Raw genomic sequence first — 16,716 nt, forward strand, 5'->3', positions numbered from 1 at the left:
AATTCCGGCGTCTTCTACACTCTGATTTAATCTGATGCACATTGGTCCAAGCCAGATACCTGTCATCTCTTCTTCGATGCTGGTTCGTCCATGTTTGGGCTCAGGCTCTGAGCTGAGGACATCCTCAGGATTGAGTGAAGGTATCATCAGTGAGACGACTCCTGTGTGATGTATTGTTCATCTTCATCAAAGAGAATAGTTGTTCACATAGATATGTGCTGTTGAACATACAGAGCCTTTGAACAGCTTGGGGAGTTGGGGCATTATGTCGGGGATGAAACAAGGACTTGACATACTTCGACTTGAGCGTGTCACTACACTGGAGTTCAATCAGCTCCATTTGGAGGTTGGTTGGTGCGCGTTCCACGTCAACTGCAAATGGATGACTAAGCAGTCCAAACCTACATTTCTGGGCTTCAAAGTCGGCAAAACGCCGGTGCATACGCTTTATACCAGCGGGCCAGCTCTAATAGACATCTGATATTATCTCGCAGGCCAAATATAATTACACTGCGGGCCAGATATGGCCCGTGGGCCTGAGTTTGACACCTCTGCTTTAGCCTCTCTATTACACCTGCTGTCACTTTCATTTGCACCAAAGCAAGTGGAAATTATTCACAAGCACAGATTATCCCTGATGTTTTACTGACTGTTTTTGGAAAGTCACTTGTTACAGGATCAGATATTGGCTACTCAAAAACACAGTTTATAGATTGATAATATTGAATACTTCCATAATTAAAGCAGTAGGATCAGTTAAAGAGCAAACAGCTTAAGCTTTGATTGTTCTGTAGTGCGTAATGAAGGTGGCCTGTCAGGGTCTAACGTGAATGTCACTGCATTTAAAAATGTAAGGAAGTGAATGTAGTGAGTAAAGGCAAACTTCCTTCTGTGTCTCTGTTAAGTCATCAAACGTGATGATTCTCAGCTCATTTACATCTAAATGCTGAATGAGGAGGAGTTTGGAAGCCATTTGTAACGTAGTTGTAACGTAAGCAAAAACCGTGATTGAAAGTCGTGATTTTGGTCTGAAAAACCTTGGTGTTCATGACACAGAGCCACACCTGCTCTCTCAGACCTGTGTGGTGTTCCAATTAAACATAAAATGTTGGTTTGAATTTGTTCTTTGGCCTAATGTGAAAAATAAAATTCCACAAAATATAAAAATCAATACTAATAATATATAATCATCAATACATATTGACTTAAATGAAGTAAATGAGTAAACATACGTTCAGGAGCAGTGACCAGGACTCAACTGTACCTGAAATCTGTTCAGTCCACAGAAACCCGGTCAACCCACCCTGTAGGAACTGCTCACATCCGTAGAGGGTTTTCATGCAGGTCACATTCCAATGTTGTCTATTCAAATGTCTCTCATAGGACACGCTTGAGATAGAACTGTAAACCATCTCAAAGGTCACAGGGAGACTTTCAGCATGCAAAGAGCTTCAATCCACCCACACGCATACAAACTGTGTGCCAGCAGACATTTTGGCATTTCACATCTGTGCAAATTCAAGGAGGAAGTATCATAAACTAAGGTTGGTCTAATTTCATTTTAACAACACTTTAGCACTTTCAGCTCAGACTCCTTGTCAGCCTTTTTTTTAAATCAGAATACTTTTATTGAACAAAGCATCTGACATCACAATGAGCATCCAATTTTGGGACATTTTTGAAGATTGTTCATGTTGTCAACCCACCCAGTAGCAACTGCTCACATCTATAGTTTATTCTCCCATTGCTGGATGGGAGAGTGTTTTAGGAAGGTGTTGCTGTATGATTTGGCTGCAGAGAGGTTTCATGCAGGTCACAGGTCACACGTTCAGCATGCAAAGGGCTTTAATCCATCCACACACATATGAACTGTGTGCCAGAAGACTCTCTGGCATTTAACATCTGTTTAGATTCAAGCAGGAAGGGCCACCAATTTAGGATGGTCTAATTTCATTCATCCATTCATGAACATTTTTTACTGAAAAAAGAATCTGACTTAACAATGAGCATCCAATTTTGGGACAGTTTTGGAGATTGTTTTCGTACATAGAGGGAAAAACTGAGAGACCGAAAACAATGAAGAGAACAAGAATGTGAGATGTACCTGTGAACTAAGGCAAAGAGATAACAGAGCGACAGCAACTAAGCACAGCCAGCAAAGATATGATGGAACAATATGACAGTGTAACTGTGTAGATGCATAATGATGATATGATGATCTCATAGGTGCAGTTTTTTTTTTCACAGGATGACATCAATTCACCATACAAGCAGTTTCAAAATCCTATCCTGGGCTGTGTCAAGAGAAAAGGGGGAAGACAATGAAAAAGAAAAATTGGAGAAACTCTGACACCAACCCCCCACACTGACAGCCACACAAGCCCACATTTACACATCCATATCCTGGCCCTCCTGCAATAAAGAAACACATAAAGGAGAGAGAGTTCAAGTATCATTCATTCATCAGTCGGGCATAACCTGTAGATCTGTGAAGTAAGATAGAAATGGTTTCCATTCCATCAGAGTTTAACAAACAACATGGTGTCCCTCAGCGATTGCAAGAGCAGACGCCGTCTGTTGATGGGAAATTGATTTCTTTTTGTGTAATGTTTAGATAACATTAGTCAAGTGGAGTCCCGAAGATGAGAAGTTTGATGTGGACCATGTGTACAACCTTAAACTGAATGAGTGCGAGACGAGCACAAGACAAGACATGGTGTAGTTTGTGTGTGACTTCCTCCCACCAGTTCGTGTCTAATTGGAGTCCAAGCTCATCCTCCCAGGAAGCCATAATTCTAGAGTTAGATTGGTCCCCTAGGTCCAGGATGAGTTGATAGGAGGCAGCTCAGTGGGTAGAGCTTCCGCTTGGGAACCGGAGGGTCGCCGGTTCAAGCCCCTGCCGAGGTGCCCCTGAGCAAGGCACCGAACCCTCAATTGCTCCCCCCTCTGCGAAGGATGGTAATGTAATGTAAGTCGCTTTGGATAAAAGCGTCTGCCAAATTCTCGTAATGTAATGTAATAAATCTCAGAAATGGTCCATCTTAGTGGTGTCCTGAACATAAGAAGGTCCTCCCACACTAGTTCAGTAGTTAATAACCTATTAATGGGTGTAAATGGACAACTCCAAGTTTTCCCTTTGTTTTAGTTGTAGTACAGGTTCATATAGCAAATGTTTACTTTTATTACTATCTTTTTACAAAACATATTATGAACAACCTGAATTTCTTAAGTCAGTGGTTCCCAAACTTTTTGTGAAGGGCCCCCTTTCTGTGGATAAAAATTTCAATTTCAACAATAAACAATAATAACAATAAGGTACATATATAACAACTTGTATGATTTTTAATGTACATCCACATCTGTGTAGAAATGTGAACTGAATGGACTCACTATCTGTGGATAACTCCAAAAAAGTCTTGGAGGAACAAAGAGTCGTAGAACTCTGCCTGGACAGTTTGCTTTCACTGACAACAATACAGGAGAGAAATAATGATAATTAATAATAATGTGCTTGCTATATGGGGAGACATGAAGTTTTTGGTAGGAGTAAAGAAAGATTGAAATGGTGTTATTAGGATTTTGATGATGTTGAATGAGAAAGTTTGAGGATGTTTACACATGTGGAATGTTTGGAGAAGTTTTTATACTTGAGAGAAAGTCTGACTTCAGTGTTGTGATGAGCGCAGTAAAGTTGGCAGGCAGAAGGCCTGAAAATGTACATGTCAACTTGATCCTGAGATCGTCCAACCCCAAGCTATTGAGATTAAAGGGGAAGTCCAGGTCAAACTTAATGTGTTCATGGGAAACATTCACTCTTCAAAATGTTTATTTCAAAACTCGATAAATTGCCCAAAATAAACAGGACAGTCTGGAGACCAGGTGCATTTCACTGAAAACATCATGCAGATGAGAAAGAGAACAGCCGTCTGATTCCAAAGTTCTTCCCCCAATAGAACAGTGAATACTTGAAAATTGTGGCCTATACAGTAAAGGTCATCCATGGCATACAGCGACAGAAGCTTTAGAACCAGAATAAGAATAGATTATTTGTGGTTATTGGTGCGATATAAAACACAAGACATAAGACAACAAGACAACAAGACAACAACTATGCAAAGAAATTAATAAATAAAAAAACACACACGAAATCAAATAAATTAACTTAATTGAATAAGATTAAACGTGCAAGTTGCTGGGGAAATGATGGTGCTTTAGGTGCTCAGCCAACCATAATGATCTTCCAGAGGTGCATTTGGGTTGTAAATTGTTCTGCTTGAAGGGAAGACTGGAGACTTATAAAGGCTCTGACTCACCTGCATGTCTCACATCAAATCAGACCTGATCTCATCAGCACAGAACACATCTGGACAAGTTCAAGGGAATTATGAAGAACAACCAGCTTGAGCCTATTTTCATCATCTTCATCACCATGACTGCTGAGTGTGTGCTGGGATTAGGAAAGCAGTTTCATTATGTCCGTGAAGCAAAAACCTGGAGCGACGCGAGAGAATACTGCAAGACAAACCACACAGACCTGGCAAGCATCAGGTTAGTTTGTCTTCATTAAAGATACTTTGTTTGTACTGCCCCTTTCATATGTACTTATAAGTGTGCTAATAAGCGTGCTAATAAGCTTGCTCATAGGTGTGATAATAAGTGTGATAAGTGCTTTGAGTGGTGCAGTGCCTGTTTTGTAACTCAGGAGTGCAAAGACTCAATCAATCTGAAAATCCATCTGAAGTGCACTTTATGTAGATGAAGAATGAGGACAGTCTTTATCGACTAACAGGTGGAGAATTACTCCTTCTTTCCTGCTGCAAGGGGGAAATAAGTTGGACCTTTATCTTAAAGTCCAGAAGTTGGCGGGTGAAAAAAAAGTATTACAACTCTGATGTAATGGATGACAAATGCTAAATGCTAAATCAGTTTTAGGAGCTGTCACACGTGCTGTGTGGGAGTTTCATTCACTGATCAGTTTCTTTACACTTTGGTTTCCTCAGGAACCAGGAGGAACACGAACAACTCATGTCCACTCTACCCGAACGTTCCCCAAGGGTTTACTTTGGGCTGCGCCAGGACGACAATAACTTTGCAGCCTGGAGGTGGAGTGAAGGCCTGGATGAAGCTTCAATAACCAGCTCTGAATACACAAACTGGATCAATCCTGAAGAGCCTCTGCCTAGAAATTGCACCTGTTTACAACTCAAGACAGATTCACAAAGTTATATGAAGTTCATCTCAGTGAGTTGCATGAAGACACGGTACCCCCTGTGTGGCAACGTCAATGGAACATTCTTATGGATGAAACTATCAATGACCTGGGAGACGGCTCAGCTGGCCTGTCAGATCGCTGGGCAAAGCCTGGCCACCATCACAGATCCAAACACTGTACCAGAAACCAATGGCAGCGGTTGTCCCTGGATCGGACTGTTTCGGTATCTGTTCTTTCTTTTTCTCACTGCCTATAGAATCAGTTGCTCTGCGGTGAACAGTGCAGGGCATTTAGCATGTATGTGGATTGGGATTGTGATGCTATTCAAATGACAAAGTTAGCCAGATATGTAGAATAACTTTCTGAAAACACAGCAGCACAATAAAATCTTGTTAAAAAAGTGTCTTGTTGTTCTACCTGCTCTGCACAGGGACACGGATGATGAGTGGAAGTGGGTTGGAGAGAAGCAGTCAGACCTCAGTAACTGGGCTCCGGGGCATCCAAACTACCCCAACTGTGGCACAATCTCAACGGAGGATCTGAAGTGGCACAGTGACGGCTGTGAAAGTACTCGTAACTTTGTCTGTCATGAGGAGACGCCAAGGCTGGTGAAGGAGAATAAAACCTGGGAGGAGGCCCTGGAGTTCTGCAGAACTCACAGTGGACATCCTGCCAACCTGGCCAGCCTGGCGTCTGATGAGGTCCACCAGGATGCAGTGAGGAAGATCTTAGCAGCCACCACTGATGAGGTTTGTGTCTGTGTCAAGTTCAGTGTATCAGCATAGATAAGAATGGAGTTGATATGTGCTGGATGTGCTTTTGGTCCTCCAGGTGTGGACGGGCCTGCACTTCTTGGCTGGAAGCTGGCTGTGGATGAGCGGGGAGCAGCTGCAGTACCAGGACCTGCCCGTCTGTCCGGCCACTGGGCATGGCTGTGGCTCCCTTCCTACTGACGGCAGGCGGTCCTGGGAGGTCAGGGACTGTATGGAGAAGAAGAACTTCCTGTGCAGCAAGATGGCCTAGACTCACGGTGAAAATGAGGTCCAGTGTAATCAGAGGGAAGTTTTGTGACCAGATGAGGCCCATTATTGTAGAATTCTGTATAATAGAGAATCTCTCTCCCACTGGAAGTCCCTACTGCACACCAAGCCATTCGTGGAGAGGGAATTTCTCTTGCAATTGGTTTCTTTCTTCTTTCCTTCTACATTAAGGTTTTTTCTGTAGATTTTCCTGGTCTTCCTAGAAAGCTGTTGGCGGGGTTGGGAATTTTCCTGATTGTGGGCCTGTAAATCTATTTGTGACATTGTATGTGATATTGGATTATACAGATACAATGTACTTGACTTTGGCTGGCCTGCAGCTCAGGGTCACACAGGTTCAGCCTGAAAGCAGCACGCTGTCATGTTTGTTCAGTAGAAAGCACTGCAGGTCTCTGGCAGACACTAAACCCATCTTCATTACCTTTGATTTGGACTCACCAAATTTGAAAAAAGAATTGGTCTTATCCACTATAATACATATATGATCATTTGAAGATCATATTTTCACCCCTGTTAATGCAGCCTAAGGATGACACTTGTACCATCACATTTAACACCTTGAGTCATAAATTGTATTAATTTAAAAGAAAATACAAACAAATAATCACATGCTTTTATAGTTTGACATCAATAACCTTCAATGAAACTCTTTGACTGATCTTTTCTGGTACTGGTACAAAGTTTTCCCATGAGGCCTCAGGTGCTCCAAAGTAGCTCAGAGGTTAGAGATTTATAGTTCACATGAACCTGGTGTACATATGGTGCTTTGTTTGGATCTATCATCCATAATAACCGTGACAACCAGGAGATCTGACACACATAAGAGGACAAAGTTTTAGAAAAGTAATGGCAATGGGACCCTAATATGTTTATATAATGTGTATATTTAAAATGACAGGCTTCTGAGCTAAAGCTTGTCAATATGATGATTGTGTGAAACGATTGATTTGTGTGGGAAGCAGCCATGACACGTCAGTTAGGCCCTAACTGGTACACTTTATTGACATAAGAATAAAACTCAAAACTGTAACAACTTTGTAGTTTCCATTTGTAATGTATGTTGGTTGATTGAAGAATTGTTCATCATAACTGGGAAATGTCTCGAGCCGCAGACGGGCACGTTCAGCCTTGACCTTACTCCTCCCAGCATCATTTAAGCTCTCATCTAATCATGCATGACTGAGACGTAAATCTCAACCAAAGTTTGCTGATGAGCATCCAGCTTTAACTGCAGCGCCATGGCAACCACCGGTGTCTACTCCCCAGGCAGCGAAGTGACCCTGACACAGCCACTGGCACATGTTCCTCAGACTCATCCTGTGTCAGATGGAAATGAGATTGTGTTTGTATTCCATATTCAAATGGATCTAATTCTGCATGCTTCAGTGCAAATTGTAACCAAGGTCAAGTCAAAAGTCAAATTTTACGAGCGAACTGTGGATGGTCAACAATGGTCAAGCATGAAAATGAAAATGTTTGCTGAATCAACTTCTTACGCTACCTAAAATACAACAGTAAAGGGAGGCAGTAGCTCAGTCGGTAGAGCTTCTGCTTGGGAACCGGAGGGTCGCCGGTTCGAGTCCCTGCCGAGGTGCCCCTGAGCAAGCCACCGAACCCTCAATTGCTCCCCCCTCTGTAATGGGTGGTAATGTAATGTAAGTCGCTTTGGATAAATTTGTCTGCTAAATGATTGTAATGTAAACACTAATGCTCTTTTGTGACAATTGACCAAAAACTGTAAAAACAAAACAATTTGCTGTAGTTTGAGGTCAAGTTGAGGCTCACAACTTCTGTTCTTGAACATTAACATGAAATATGAAATATGAAATATTTTTGCAGATTGGAAAATTGTAAGATCTTTTCAAAAAGTTTTGTGTTTCTGACCTCTTCTAAAAGCATGAGCTCATCAGACCGGCTGAGTTAAAGAGAATACAGTCAATGTGACAACCACATTATAGATTGAAAGACTTTAGCTCAGGACGAGCTGACTGGTTTTCTCTCACACGCACGTGCGCACACGCGCGCGCACGCGCGTGCACGCGCGCGCACGCGTCTTTTTCACATTTCACTCTCCAGCCAATCAGTCATTACTCATGCTTCTCCTCCTTGCTGTTTGCCAAATCGTCCTTGTTTGTCTAATGATGTTTCTGTGAGACTCTTGCAGATGAAAGGTCCAGTTTTCTTTTAAGCTTTGTGTACTCATGTCTTCTCGTGCCATTGGACTCGCCTTGGTTTGAGTTTAGCTCAACACTGCTCCTCGTCATCAGCTTCTGTTGACACATAGGGGTCACCTGGAGACAGATTTGAGGAGCAGGACCTGACCAAACTAACCTGGGATGGAACTGATCTGAACAAACAGGACAGACCAGCAAAAAAGAACAAGGGACGTTTGAAGTATGAAGAACAACCAGGTTGGACCCCTTTTCACCTTCTTTGTCATCTTGACTGCTGCTGAGTGTGTGCTGGGATTAGGAAAGCAGTTCATTTATGTTGGTCGTCATAAATCCTGGGCTGGAACCAGAGATCATTGCAGGATGCACCACACAGATCTGGCAACCGTGAGGTCAGTTTGTCTTCAACTTATTTTTCCGCCCCATCGTTCAAATACTCGATAAATACAATCAAATGTATCTGTATCTCCCAATATTACTTCGACACGTCAAAGGGCCTTACTTTACTCAGACACACGAGGCGCTCCCAACATTTGTTTTTGACAAATGAAGCTGAGAAATTTGCAGTGAGCTTTGCAAAGTGGGACAACTTATTTCTTTCCAGCATGTTTTGGGATCGCCTCCCTCAGACTGCAGACTGGAGACATGAGGCCGGACATTCCAGGTCATTCATGGAATTCATTCACTGATCAGTTTCTTTGCTCTCTGATTTCCTTAGGAGCGAGGAGGAGCAGCAACAACTCCTGGCCACTCTACCCCATCATGCCGTTGTTTACTTTGGGCTGAGGCGGGTCCACCACAGTGCAGCCTGGAGGTGGAGTGAAAGCATGGATGAAGCCCTAGTAACCAGCTCTGAATACACAAACTGGTTTGGTCCTGAAGAGCCTCTGCCCAGAAATTGTGCCTGTATACAACTCGCATATGTAGCAAATTATAAGTGGAGGTCAGTTCAGTGTTTGCAGAAACGCTACGCCTTGTGCGGCAACATTGATGGAACATTCTTATTGGTGAAACAATCACTGACCTGGGAGGAGGCTCAGCAGGTCTGTAAGAACAATGATCAAAGCCTGGCCACCATCACAGATCCAAACAGTGTAACAGAAACCATCAGCGCTTGTCTCTGGATCGGACTGTTTCGGTATCTGTTCTTTCTTTTTCTCACTGCCTATGAAATCAGTTGCTCTGCAGTAGACAGTGCAGGGCATTGCACCGTTTATGTGGCATTTATTGACAGCAGCACTGTACAGCTCTGGGTTCACTCTGTTAGTTAGAAAGAATGCAAAGTGATGAGTGATACCCAAACATACCCACCCTTGTATTTGCTGGATGTTTCTGTAAGTCAGAGCTCCAATATTTCTTCTTTCCTACTATTACATTTTATAACCTGCATTCCATGCATACCAATATTTAAACAATCCAGTTAAATCCTTAACTAAGTTCTACCCATTAATCACAATGAAGCAGCTTAGTACATCACAGCCAACACCTGGGTACACATGCACATGCAGGATACCCGTCATGTCTGCGTGTGCATACACTTAACGTGGTCAACCAGCTTTTGGTAGCAGTAATGAAGAACAGTTTTCTCATTATGGTGATGAAAAGTTAAATCACCCGAATAATACTTTAAATACAAAGGAAGACTTCATCCTCAAACATAAATATCACGGATGGTGAGTCCGTCAGACCTCAGAAACTGGGCTCAACAGCATCCAATCGATCGAAACTGTGGCACAATCTCAGATGATGACCTCAAGTGGCACAGGGACAAGTGTAAAAAGGTACGTGACTTTGTCTGTCATGAGGAGACACCGAGGCTGGTGAAGGAGAATAAAACCTGGGAGGAGGCCCTGGAGTTCTGCAGGACTTTCAGTGGGTATCCTGCCCACAGGTATGACCTGGCCAGCCTGGCGTCTGATGATGTCCACCAGGATGCAGCGAGGAAGATCTTGGCAGCCACCACTGATGAGGTTTGTGTCTGTGTCAAGTTCAGTGTAACAGCATAGATAAGAATGGAGTAGATATGTGCTGGATGTGCCTGTTGGTCCTCCAGGTGTGGACGGGCCTGCACTTCTTGGCTGGAAGCTGGCTGTGGATGAGCGGGGAGCAGCTGCAGTACCGGGACTTGCCCGTCTGTCCGGCCACTGGGCATGGCTGCGGCTCCCTTCCTACTGATGGCAGGCGGTCCTGGGAGGTCAGGGACTGTATGGAGAAGAAAAACTTCCTGTGCAGCAAGATGGCCTAGACTCACAGTGAATATGAGGCCCAGTGTAGTTAGAAAGTTCTGTTACCAGATTAGGCCCATTATTAGAGAATTAATTATTAAATTTAATTTAATGATTTGAGTGAATTGAGTCAAAGTTGGTCTCTTGTGTAGTCTGATGGTGTTTCTTTCTGTATGTAGACTTTGTTGGTTTGTTTATCAGGGACGGCGCTCACTAGTAAACATGAACGTCATGGTGCTACAGAGGCCAGTTTGCATTTGTAGTCCAGCACCAGATGGTACAGAAGTGATTTAAGAAGGCACCATATACAATGTGTCAGTGTGGTCTGCATGTTCCTCCTACATGCTCATGAGCCACACACCTTCACCTTTTTATTTCATTTATGCTTCTTGTCATATTGTGCATTTTAATAAAGCTTTTGGAAGAACAATGTGCCTTCACTTACACACGCACACGCAAGCGCGCACACACACGCACACGAACACACACAGACAGTAATTCATTCATGAGATACAGCACTTTTAGAGGCAAGAAATGAAGAACTTGTGACTTCAACAGTTATAAAGGTTCATGAGAAGGGCAGAAATAGTTTTAAAACTATGTATTTTCCACGTTAGGGAGTTTGGTGAATCTGAACAATCCAAAGAACCACTAGGTGAGTCACTATCATACCTGTGGCTTTTAGAGGAGGGAGACAGGCAGACAGTGAGACAGGAAGAGAGACAGATAGAGAGGTAGACAGACAGACAGAGAGGCAGACAGGCAAACAAAGAAGTAGACAGAGAGGCAGCCTGAACAAAACATACATGCTGACAGTGAGTCAGGATCAGTCACTTTGCAATGGTCACAGCAGGTTTCATCTTCATCATCATGAAGCTCATCTGAGCAACACTGAATGTAACCTGGTGGATGCACATGAGGGACTCATGACCAGACTCAGCTCATCTTCATCACACACCAGTGAGCATTCATTTAAAGAAGGAGGAAGATTCATCCTGTTTGGTTCGACTCATGTTTGTTCTCTGTATCTGTGCAACTGCATCACATTTGATGAACCGACTGATGACTGATAACTCAATAAAGTTAATAAAGTGATGAAACCAGAGGTAGATTTAATTTCACATATGTGGCACAACATTTGGAAAGTACACGGAGGTTCGTTGTTTTTGTCTTTTGACCGGAAGTGCCGACATGTTGCCGCCAATTTTACAGTCCTGATTGACAGCTGGTCTCCTGTCCCGCTCAAAGTCTTTTCGTTTCACTCCAGACGGGTTCGTGAGAAGCTCCCAAGAGAAGTTCGGTCCATTTCCGAGCCGAGCCGAGATGAGTGATGCGTTGCTGCGGCTGCTGCTCTTCACCTGTTCCGTGTGCCTGCGGGGGTTCCGTGCAGGTAGGAGAGGAGGGTGAAGAGGGTGAAGAGGGTGGGACAGACGCCATTGGACAACAGCGCCCCAGGTTCGGTCTGTGTGCGGCTAACAGGCTAACAGGCTTAGCTTCTGTAGCTAGTTAACTCTTCCACATGAGCCTGATTTTTAACTCGTAGAAATGAACTGAGCAGCTTGGGGCCAAACCTTTTGTGTTAAACTTCACCCCGTCTGTGAATTCTCCTTCTTTCTCTCTAGTTATTAATACTTTGGATGACATTTAGCCTACAAACAGATGAACACAACTTCACCTGCTTATAGAACTAGCAACAGTCATCTAAACAGTAGACTGTGTGTTTAAACGGTATAAATAAAGTCTTATCTTGTTAAATGGACGCATGTTAACAGGATCATTTTAGCTTGGTGGACTCCCGTTTAAACACAGGTTTGTTTGTACATAGTTAGTTTTTCCTCTTTTATTCATGTAGATGTAATTGTCAACCACACACAAATGTCCCTGGAGCAGCAGAATGGGACTGTCAATCAAACGGATGATCTCATTCCCTCCAGCCACTTTAAGGGTTTGTACTCTACTGAATTAACTTCTCAATCAATTTGTCTATGATTTGGTTTTTGATTGAAGTTTGCAAACTGAGTGACGTTTTGAATTAGATACTTTATAATCTTTTTGGCTGAATCTTTAAAGAAGTAAATGTTTTAAAATTTATGGACGTACTTTTACATTTTTTTCAAGCACCTGAATACATCATGATTAAAAATGAAATGTATTGTTTTGAGCGTAAACCCTGAAATGTCCTGACCGAGCCCGAATGCGTCACATAGAGCTGGCGGGGATCCGCGTCTTCAATCCGGAGCAGGAAATGGAGAACCGGATCATCGGCGGTCAGGAGGCCTGGGCTCACTCGTGGCCCTGGCAGGTTTCTCTGCGCTTCGCCTCCATGCCGGCCTGTGGTGGAGCCATCATCGCCCCCATGTGGGTGATCTCTGCTGCCCACTGCTTCAGGCGGTGAGTGGACGTGTGAGGCCAGAGATATTTCAGTCTGAATGTAAGAAGACGGTCAAAGAAGGGAGAAGAATTTTCCTTCGGGGATCAAAATAAAGTCTTCTTCTTCTTCTTCTTCTTCTTCTTCTTCTTCTTCAAAGACTAGAAGGTTTGCATAGCTGACAGACTTGATGGACGGATACGATTCGGTCATTCCTCTCTTGAGTTTGTTTTGTTTTCCTTGTTTTTGTTTCATGTCTGATCTGTATTTCTGCCTCTTGGTCCTCTTTATTGTTTTGCAGGTATCGTAAAGCCTCATTCTGGACTGTGATGGCTGGGAAACACGACCTGGATAATGTTCATGAACAGAGTCAACAGGTAAGCAGCATGTTCAGTCACACACTCACAAAGTTAACCCCTCGAGTCCCTCATTCCACCCGACATCACTTTCATATTTGAAGTGAGCGCCACCAAATCTCTGCAGGCTTTACGACACATGTAGCTCATTCTGTAGTTTTGATTTTGTCATAAAAACAACTTGTGGTATAGAAAGTGTGTGGGGCTACAGAGAGATGAAGCGTAAACACACCTGTGTGACTGAACCTCTGTCCAGCTGGTGGGAGTCAAATCCATCGTCATCCATCAGCACTACAACGCCTGGACGAAGGAGTCGGACGTGGCCCTGCTGAGGCTGGAGGAACCGCTGGTGTTCAACCAGCACGTCAGGCCAATCGACGTCTGGCTGATGCCTCTGCCCGTCTTGAAGAACTGCACCATCACCGGCTGGGGCTCCACCAGAGAGAGTGAGGAAGACTGTTGTCATTAGAGCCGCACCATGGTTCAGATGCATGTGATGATGATGTGGAACGCAGTTATTCACCTCCAGTTCAGTCTGTGGTCATGTTCACACACACACACACACACACACACACACACACACACACACACACACACACCCCCGTTACATAATTACATTACTGCGTTTCATTCATTCATCACATGTGGCTGAACTGTGATTTGGAATCGACTGATTTGTTCGGTTTAAATTCAGCCCAATCATTAAATCTTGATCACCCACTGCTCTTCCCCCTCCTGCTCTTCCTCCTCCTCCTTGTCCTTCTCGTTGCAGATGGCCCCCGTGTCCACAGGCTGCAGGAGGTGAACGTGACCATCCTCCCCTGGAGCATGTGTAACAAGTACTACAGCGGGCGTCTCCGGGCCGCCATGTTTTGTGCTGGGAAGGCGGGAGGAGGAGCAGACGCCTGCCAGGTACGACGCAGAACATCTTACAAGCTGCCATAGAACGATGACGGAACAAGGTGAAGTATTAAGAGAGTGAATTTGTAATATTTGGAGACAAAAGTGTTCAGATTCTCTTTAGAATCAAACCGTTTTTCAGTGAGATCACCTAAGAGACGAGTATTTGATTCATTGTTAAGCTCTCAAACAATGTCAAAGTGTGCAGAGTCACAGTGGGTCGGCACCGAGTGGACCTGAACCGGGCCGCCGCCCGTCTCTTGCCCCTCAGGGAGACTCTGGAGGTCCTCTGGCCTGCTACACGGGCAGCAGGTACGAGCTGGCGGGCGTGGTGAGCTGGGGGGTCGGCTGTGGCCGTGCCAGCAAACCCGGCGTCTACACCAAGGTCCAGCAGTACACGAGCTGGATCTCTCACTGCACAAGTACGTGGAGTGGGTCGACACTGAATTCACAACAGGTTTCTGTCCGGAGCAGCTTTGGGCTTCATGCTCGCGTTTCGTTCATTTGCATAATTTGCGTTTGTTTTCATTGAAAGGTGATCAGAGTGCCATGAGTGACGACTCTGGCCGGACCACAGACGGTACGTGTGACCTGAACGTTGACCCCCATGACCTCATTCACACTCAGGATGGAATTCTTTTCCCTCTCCGGCTCCTTTGTGACCTCCTGTTTCCTTCCTTGTTGGCAGAGGACGAGTGTGGCAGGAAGGAGGAAGGCTCCTGTCTGTTGGATCCACATCCTGTTAGTCTCTACATGTCTGAGAACGACAAGCCAGTGGTGGGGAACGTGACCGAGTCGTGCCCGGGCCAGTGGCCCTGGCAGGTCAGCCTGCAGTCCGGCGGCAGGCATTACTGCAGTGGGACCCTGATCCACAGACGCTGGGTTCTGGTCCCGCAGCACTGCTACGTCAGGTGGGTCTGCCGGATAGAGCGTGTCCGTCTCTCCCAGGAGGCACAGAGTCGCTCTGTCACTTGCATGTGTGCTTTCTTTGCTACGTGTTGATGTTTGAAGTCGGTGTGCAGTAAGTCTAAATACAAGTGTTTTTATTTCAGCGTTATGATAAAATGTCTGCACATTTGAGGCTGAAAGTGCTGAAATAAAAACCATGTCCTCTCCGTCTCTACTCTAGAGCTACAGAGGACACGGTGGTGCTGGGAGTCCATGACCTGAAATTCTTCTCGTCTCAGACCATCCCAGTGGACAAAGTGTTCAAGCTGCCACAGGACAGCAGCTTCCCCCCGAAAAGTGACCTGACGCTGCTCCGCCTCAGCGCCCCGGCCAGATTCAGTACTGAACAGCTGCATCATCACATCATCATCTCATCCCATCATCACCTCCCAAACTCCTTTATTCACACTCCCATCATGCATTTCCCTGATTAACACTGAATTGGTGTCCGTGTTGTGTCAGAGAGAGTTGAGCTTGTAGCCAAATCAAATTCTGTTCTGCCTCCAGACTCCAATGTGGTCCCAGTCTGCATCCCTGATGAAGATGAGGATGAAGAGCTTAATGACAGCTGGTCTTGTGTGACTACAGGCTGGGGTGCGACTAAAGCCACAGGTGACCTTCACCTTCTTCTCGACCTGAGCAGGAACCTCCTGAGCCCTTTGGAGTCAGGGTTTAGATGAGATGTTTGAATGCTGTGTTTACATTTTAGCACGTAGCCCAAATTAGCTTTATTCACCTCTGCTATTGAGTCATTGACCAAATGGAGTGTGACTGAGTGACTGTGACTGCAGGGCCACGGGCTCAGCCGGGTGAAGCATTCTGGGCTTTGTGGCGTGTTTGACCTTTGAACGTTGTGTGTGTGTGTGTGCACCCTTAGCGAACGTGAACCTGGACAGGCTGCACCACACCAGGCTGAGTCTGGTCAACCAGACGGCCTGCAGGCAGCAGTGGGGACGGGGTCTCATCGGAGAGACGCACATCTGCTCGCACCCTGCGGCCTCCGTCTCCTGCATGGTGACCGACGCTCACAGAGGCTCAGACATCAGACCGTCTGTGTGATTCCTGCTCAGGCTCAGTCATATCACACGTAGAGCTGCTGTGATGTGAAGTTCATGACCTTTAGTGCTTTTTATCATGGAAAGACGCTGTCCAGCATTTTCATTCAATCTGGGTGGAACTTTGCTGACCTGACAACATTTTTAATCATTTGTAGCTTTTGTTGTGTAACAGCTTTGCAGTTTCCTTATTTTTCCTATTTAATATTCATCTGCTGCTCTAGGAGGATGTTTAAAGAGCCGCTCTGTCTGATTTCCACAGGGCGACTTTGGGGCTCCTCTGCTCTGCCGGAAGCGTGGCCCCTACTTCCTGTTTGGCCTGGTCACATGGGGCAGCGTGAACTGTGACCCAGAGAAGCCTGCCATCTTCTCCAGGATCTCAGCGTACCACTCATGGATCACTGAGGTCACTGAGGACGTCTGACTGCCTCGTCTCTATCA

General features: G+C 44.9%; 1 protein-coding gene across 1 annotated transcript; it reads left to right on the forward strand.

Annotated features, from left to right (window-relative positions):
- Positions 1-12,842: 12,842 nt before the first annotated feature.
- On the forward strand, positions 12,843-16,699 carry ovch1 (ovochymase 1). Its single transcript, XM_076169454.1, has 11 exons — positions 12,843-13,039; positions 13,318-13,393; positions 13,629-13,818; positions 14,145-14,284; positions 14,544-14,694; positions 14,808-14,852; positions 14,961-15,183; positions 15,402-15,559; positions 15,683-15,832; positions 16,098-16,273; positions 16,538-16,699. Exons 1-11 carry the CDS (start codon positions 12,843-12,845, stop codon positions 16,697-16,699), a joined length of 1,668 nt encoding a protein of 555 aa, XP_076025569.1.
- The last annotated feature ends 17 nt before the right edge of the window (positions 16,700-16,716 follow it).

The sequence above is a fragment of the Genypterus blacodes genome, unplaced genomic scaffold, assembly GCF_046128005.1.
Source record: "Genypterus blacodes isolate CSIRO-AG114 ecotype Tasmania unplaced genomic scaffold, CSIRO-AGI_Gbla_v1 ptg000202l_1, whole genome shotgun sequence".
Classification (NCBI taxonomy): domain Eukaryota; kingdom Metazoa; phylum Chordata; class Actinopteri; order Ophidiiformes; family Ophidiidae; genus Genypterus; species Genypterus blacodes.

Excerpts from the sequence above, each read along its gene's own strand:
- ovch1 (XM_076169454.1), top strand. The coding sequence starts at position 12,843 with ATGCGTCACATAGAGCTGGCGGGGATCCGCGTCTTCAATCCGGAGCAG. Across the intron at positions 13,819-14,144 it reads CTGGGGCTCCACCAGAGAGA|ATGGCCCCCGTGTCCACAGG; the intron begins GTGAGGAAGACT and ends TTCTCGTTGCAG. Across the intron at positions 14,853-14,960 it reads CTCTGGCCGGACCACAGACG|AGGACGAGTGTGGCAGGAAG; the intron begins GTACGTGTGACC and ends CCTTGTTGGCAG.